Raw genomic sequence first — 6,634 nt, 5'->3', positions numbered from 1 at the left:
CCCGCGACCTCGCGCTCAGCAGCGCAACGCCTTAGCCACTGAGCCGCCGCGGCGGGTACGTTGCTGGATTCAAAACTAGATTTAGTAAAATAGCACTCCCACCACCCCCAGCGTAGCGCATTTGCAATGTACCACAAATGTATTGCCCAATCTCCATTGCGCACCTTGTGGCACTTCGGCTCGTCTGTACTGAGAGTTACGGCGAAAACCTCGCTGGTTTCGTTCGTAAACAAAACGCTGCGAAAGACTGCGCGCCTTCGCCGGGATTGGCCAAGAATCTAAAGGAATCCTTTTCAAACCAAAAAGCTTGCATAAAAACACGCTACTTGTCTGTCTGTCTGTCTGTCTGTCTGTCTGTCTGTCTGTCTGTCTGTCTGTCTGTCTGTCTGTCTGTCTGTCTGTCTGTCTGTCTGTCTGTCTGTCCTGTCTGTCTGTCTGTCGGTCTGTCCTGTTGTGTTCTGTACGGTCCTGTTTTGTCCTGTAGTGCAAGCCCCACTGACGATACCAAGAACTTGCCCGGTTCATTCATTCTCTGTTCAGTGACCTGAGCCTTCAAAAACTCCATGCATTTCTTTAATTCTTCCTCCTCCACCCCTTTTTCCAACCATGAAAAGGAATCTTTTCGAGTAAAAGTTGTACCACTGGTATTACGCCAACAAGTATTGAACTAAAGATTACCATGCTTGAGTATATAGCGTCGATAACACACTCAGTGTCGGCACAGTTGTTTTAAAGCTGCAGAGGAACTATTTTATGCCTATGTGGAGATAAGGTGCGCTTATTCAGTGACAGCATCCCACAACAGTCATAATCACACAAAAACGCCCTTCGCTACCCGTCAACGGGCCTAACCCTGCCTTCTCGATAGACGCCACTGAGCGAACAAACGCACTTTGGCGGATGCATCGTATACAAAAATAGAGACGCGTCTCGAACGCGTAATTTCAGCCGCCGAAAAGCCGTGGTCACGTGACTTTTCGTGCGCCCAGCGGACGCAGCCATCGGCGCCTCGGCTTTTTTCATCCCTTTTTTTTGTACATGACCCCACCTGAATATTTTTGTTTCTTCATACTTTTTCTTTCTTTCGTTTTGTCAACCATCCAAGGCTCCTTTCAAGCAGGTACGGTTAGCCAGCGCGTGCAGTTCTGCCTTTTCTTTTGCGCGAGATAAAAGCGAACACCACAAAAAAAAAAAGAAACGCTACGTCAGTAGATCACGTGACCGGCAGCACGCGCCACCTTCCGCAGACAGACGACGACAAAGAAGAGGTGCGCGTCGGTGCCGTGGCGTTCGAGCTCCAGCATGGCTGAAGATATGACCAATGAGGCCGCGGCTTTGGCGTCGTCCGCCAAGGGCCTTGCCGCGTCGGGCGAGTCCTTGGGATCTGAGGACCATCTGCGGCAGGCGGCTGATCTCCCCCTTCTGCTCAAGGCGGGCGACATCGTTCGGCGAGTGAGTGACGGCAAGGGCGGCCAGCTGGGCTACTGCCGCAGCAGCGAGGCGTTCGCCGTCGTCAAGGTTCTCGGCACCAGCGTCCTTTTCACTGGCGTGAGGGGCGTCGACTTGGTACCTCACAGGAGGCTTCGAGAGTACATGCTAGTGTTCCACGATGCGAAGCTGTGGACCGTCCTTGACGTCAAGACGGAGCTGAGCCTTCGCTTTGCCGACGGCTCAACGTGCGTCTTGCCGCTAGACGCGGCACGAGAGCTGGAGGACATTCTCGACCGCAAGACAACGAGCTCGTGGGTTCGGAGCTTCAACTACTACAAGAACCAGAGGCTCTGCGGGCCCATGCGGGTTTTCAGTGCGGCCCGCTGGCTTCATCGCACCGAGGCCAACAGTGCGTTGTGTCCTGAAGAGCACGTGCAGGTCATAGTGGAGGACGTGAAGGATGTGGAGGCGCTGTTGCAGCTCGTGTGGAATGCCAGGCAGGATGCACCCAACGAAGGGCCTCAGATTGAGTGGCGCACGAAGCGCCTCATCGAAGGGAAGACGTTGGAAGAAGTGAAAATAGTCAGATCGTTCGAACACTACAACCTTACCTCTGGCAAGCGCAGCTACTACGTGTGCAAGGAAATTGAGCACATGAGCGACATGGATGAATGGAAGCGCATGCTTTCCAAGCGAGTGCACGCTCCGTATGCGGGGCTGAGGGCACTGCAGAACGAACATTCAACTGCTTCAGTCATTCCTCTTAAATTTCAAGCATGGGCCAGTCTTGAAGGCAGCCAGTTCTCTTTGAAAGCCGCCCTCGACGCATCACTCGGGGGCGGGACGTCGGGCGAGTCGTCTCCTGAACGCCAAGAGCCAGTAGCCACGTCCAGTGTTTACAACCACTTCCCGGCTTTCCCAGTCAGGATGCCGCAAAAGGAGCCAGCTAAACACGTGTGCAAATGCCGACCGCCCGACTACCCATCCATGAAGCCTGGCGACGTGGTAGTGGTTGAAATACTGGGCACTCACTCGACGTGCGAGATTGTCTGGCAAGACGGTCGCGTAGAGAATGACGTTCCATCCTCCGAGCTGAGCACCTTCTATCGAACGGATGGACACGAATTCTTTCCTGGAAACATCGTCACGGAAACAGCTGGTGACACTACCCTTCAGAGGTACGGTGTAGTCAAGACAGTGGACCGCGTCGCGAAGACAGCAGTAGTCGGCATGTTCAAGACGTACATGGCCGGTGATGACCCGCATCCCGAAGAGATGGGCACCCAGGACGTCAGCATATACGACATCAGGCTTCACCCGGACTTTAAGTTTAAACCTACGACGCTCGTCATAAGAGTTGCCAATTACGAGGACCAAAATCCCGAGTCAATGATTGGACTAGTAGTCGACGTTTACCAGTCCGGCAAAGTAGAGGTTGATTGGTTAAGCGACCACAGGTCGCTCTGTAACCCCCAAGAACTGTACAGTGTCGCCCAGTATGACAGCATGTGGAGCGACGAGGACGACGACATGCCCTTTTACGCCGCCGATATCGTGGAACCACAGGGCAAGCCGTTGGACATCGTGCCCCGCACACCCGACCTATTCAAGTATACACCAGAAAGTGGCCCCACTATCCCACTCTTAGCCTTGGATGCATCCCTAGTAGACCAGGTAGCCGTTCAGGACTCGCGGAGTAAGCACGAGAAGATACGGGACCACATAGAAGTTTTGCGCCAAGGTATGACCGGTCTCGAAAAAGCCTTCTCGCAGAACGCAGCGTCCCTTCCGTTCTCAGATCCCGCCATCGGAAAGCTCTGGAGCTTCTACGGACTCTGCAAACAGTTCGACCGTCTGATGGACACAGACTACTTTGAGCAGCCCAAACTTCTCGCGGATTTGGAGCGCGTTCGGCGAAAGGGACGTCTCAATAGCCCCCAACACGTGTTCGAGCACATCACGCGGCACTTCTTCGCGAACCCTGAGCACAGCAACTCCCTCATCGACAACACCGTTGCCACGAAACTAGTGAACGAAGAAGCCGACAAGACACAGATGGCGCAAGTGGCAGGAAGAGAGCAGAGTTCGACCACTGCGCAGTCGTGGGATCCCGTGGCAGCCAGCTATGAGCTGGGCGACGGTATAGAATATATGGAACTGTGGCCCCTCTGTTTACAAATCGTATCAACGCTGAAGTCGACGCTCTTCAGGGCTCATCATGATTTCCAGCTTCGTTTCGGCATGACTACTGCACAAGTGAGGCTGGCGAGCGGTCTTGTTCCTACTAAGCTGAAAGCGGCTAATGCAAAGGCAGGTGCATTCGCGCAAGCCGTAGCCAGTATCGATGCCGGGGACGGGAAGCCTGAAACAGACCTATCCCGAGCTCGCGGTGACGACGCCGATGAGAACAACTGCAAAGGAACCGGTACATTCTCATTGATGGAAACGCTGCCACAAGGCCACAAGTACACGCTCTCGGTACTGAAGCCCCAAGATCCGAGGTTGTTCTGCAAGGTTGTGAAACGGGAAATGGAACTGCTCCGCTCGAGCCTGCCCGAAGGCATTCACGTCAAAGGTTACGTCGACCGCATGGATCTTTACTCCGCGCTCATACGCGGACCGCCGCAGACGCCCTACGAGGACGGCCTATTTCTGTTCGATTTCCAGCTTCCCGACAAGTATCCGCTGTCGCCTCCTCTGTGCCACTACGTGACCTACTGCAACGAGAGACTGAACCCGAACCTCTACGAAGAGGGCAATGTGTGTGTCAGCCTGCTCAGCACGTGGGCAGGCGAGGGCTCCGAACTGTGGTCGCCCACGTCCTCGAGCCTTCTACAGGTTGTCATCTCTATTCAGGCGCTCATCCTCAACTCGGAACCGTACTACAACGAGCCGGGGTACGAGCAACAGAAGGGCGACCGGGACGGGTACGAGAAGTGCCGAATGTACAACGAGATGGTAGTCCTCAAGGTGATACAGTCGCTTGGACGGATCATCGTGGATCCGCCTGAGGCCTTCAAGGTGGAAGTCGAGCGGCACGTGAGGGACTGCGCCGCCAGATTCATCGGGCGGCTGGAGGGCTGGATCGCGCTGGCCGATGCCTGGGACGCCAGATTCCCCGATGCTCGACCCACTGTGGAAGAACTGCGGGCCTTCGCCGAAGAGGCAGACCATGGTTCCGTTGTGACGATGTCCTTTCCAAAGTTCCCGCTTCTTCCAGCCACGAAGGGCTTCTACCTTGCTGTCCGTAGGGCCCTGGTCACGTTCAAGGACAGTCTTAAGCTGGCTAACCTGTGTCCGCAGCCCTAATTGCGGTCTGGGCAAACACCGCTTCAGCCTTTCAGGACGAGGATTGCTTTTGCTTCTGTTTTCTCCCGCCTTTATTTTTTTTGTGTATGTGGGAAACTGTTGCTTATGTGCAGTCTTAAACCTGAGCCGTTCGGGCAGTGTTTATGCAACTAGGACTGGCAATAGTGCAACTAGGACAGGACACTTTCAGCCTTTATTCAAGTGTTTTTTTTTTTCTGTCTTTGCCCTGCTTATTCTAGCTTTTGTTTTGTTTTCTACTTTTGTCTTCCATTTTATTTGACACGGACTGTGTTGTTGCTTGTAGCACTTTCGTTACAAATAAACTATGTTTCTCACATGCCTGCTTTATCAAACATCTCTGGATTTAATGATAATAGGGTTAGCATCCCGTCGCTTTCATTAAGGTATGTGATTGGAAAAATTAGCGTGCTTTCACACGGGGAATGCTTCCCCTCTGTGATGATTTTTTATTCACGGTTTTTCGAGGTTATAGTTGTGTTTAGGGTTGTGCATATACGAACTGGTGAAGACACGCATTAAGCAAACAATTTCCTTCAGGTTAAAAGGTTGTATGCTGAGGGACTGGGGCTGTTAACTAACGGAGGGACCTAGCCTTCACGGTGTGCCAGCAATCGCTTCCCCCGACCAGCAACTTTTCAACGCCATGCCCAGAATGTGTCCTCCAAAAACTGGAGGACCAGGCGCAAAATTTCTCTCCCAGTAATCCAATGCCCTTAAGGAAATATCACGTCGTCCAAAAAGGCATTCGGGGCGGCTCTCCTTCGTTGTTGAAGCAAGGCTGACCGCTCTGTCGCATGCTCTCAGCAGTCCATGAAAAAATTTCCGATGTCACCTGTTACACCACACGTTGGGCATAGAGGTGAGGAGATCAGGTTTATGTTATGAAGCCTTGGATTGACTTGGCTTGGCTCGGATTGGATTTGGATTTGAATTTGGATTGGATTGGATTAAAGCGGATTGTGTTGGATTGTGTTGCGTCATAGCCGTGGCAGACTCACTGGCGCCGGCGCGTCCCCAGGTGTGCGCCTCAATTGCGCAGTAGCCAAGTATGACGCTGCAACGGGACCGCTTGATAGCCGTTTCGCGTGGCTCGTGTAGAGCCGTGCTGAGCATGCGCGAGGAGCAGTAACTGGACTGGGCTGGACTGGACTGGATTGGACTGGATTGCTGAACCTTAGCTCACGCTACGTATATCCTGGCATAACAGAGCTACGCTACTACTAATTTTTTCCACTTAGGTTGCATTGGAGAAAGCTTCTTCTTTTAACTCTCTTTCTCTTAAAAAAAAAAAGGGCTTTGAATATTTCGCGTTATTTTTTACTTTTATTTTATATTTTTTTATTTTTTTAACAAGCTGGGCCGTAGTTTGCGCACACGCAGCGTTTTTTCACGTTCCCGTTTAGGTCCTGAAAAAACGTTGCTTCACGCTCCTTCGAGGGGACTGGGGAACGGACGGTATGGAATCCAATAACGACGTCAACATTGCCGATGGCATTAGCCGCTGCGTTATCTAGGCAGTGGTGAGCAGCCCCTGCTCGCCACCACCCGCAGTTCTCAGCGCGGCTCGTCGGACAACTCCTCCCCCCCAAAGTGATACTCCTTCGCGTAGGAGGCGGCGGAGTGATCGAGGTCCGCGCCGCGTGCAGTTCAATCGATGAGGAGCTCGTAAATTGTGAGCCGGCCCTAATTAAGGTCAGCGGCCTGGGAAAGATCCGCTTCTCCCGGAGGAGACCACCGCACGCGCTTGGGGAGCTCGCTAATTACAGCTGTCCGGCCGAGACAGTGGACACGGTCGCCTAGTCTCCTGCCGTGGCGGCTGCGGCTGACGAAACCGGCGAGCTAGCTCGTGGGAGGGCTCAGCTGCATGCAAGCA

The 6,634-nt window shown here is 53.2% G+C and overlaps 1 protein-coding gene across 1 annotated transcript; it reads left to right on the top strand.

Annotated features, from left to right (window-relative positions):
* Positions 1-1,224: 1,224 nt before the first annotated feature.
* On the top strand, positions 1,225-5,004 carry LOC144151469 ((E3-independent) E2 ubiquitin-conjugating enzyme UBE2O-like). Its single transcript, XM_077682523.1, has one exon. It carries the CDS (start codon positions 1,303-1,305, stop codon positions 4,738-4,740), a length of 3,438 nt encoding a protein of 1,145 aa, XP_077538649.1. The 5' UTR covers positions 1,225-1,302; the 3' UTR covers positions 4,741-5,004.
* The last annotated feature ends 1,630 nt before the right edge of the window (positions 5,005-6,634 follow it).

This window comes from Haemaphysalis longicornis, unplaced genomic scaffold, assembly GCF_048455015.1.
Source record: "Haemaphysalis longicornis isolate Haplotype H1 unplaced genomic scaffold, Haemaphysalis longicornis Haplotype H1 scaffold_9, whole genome shotgun sequence".
Lineage (NCBI taxonomy): Eukaryota > Metazoa > Arthropoda > Arachnida > Ixodida > Ixodidae > Haemaphysalis > Haemaphysalis longicornis.
The sequence above is the reverse complement of the archived record's forward strand: the minus strand, read 5'-3'. Positions and strand labels throughout refer to the sequence as shown.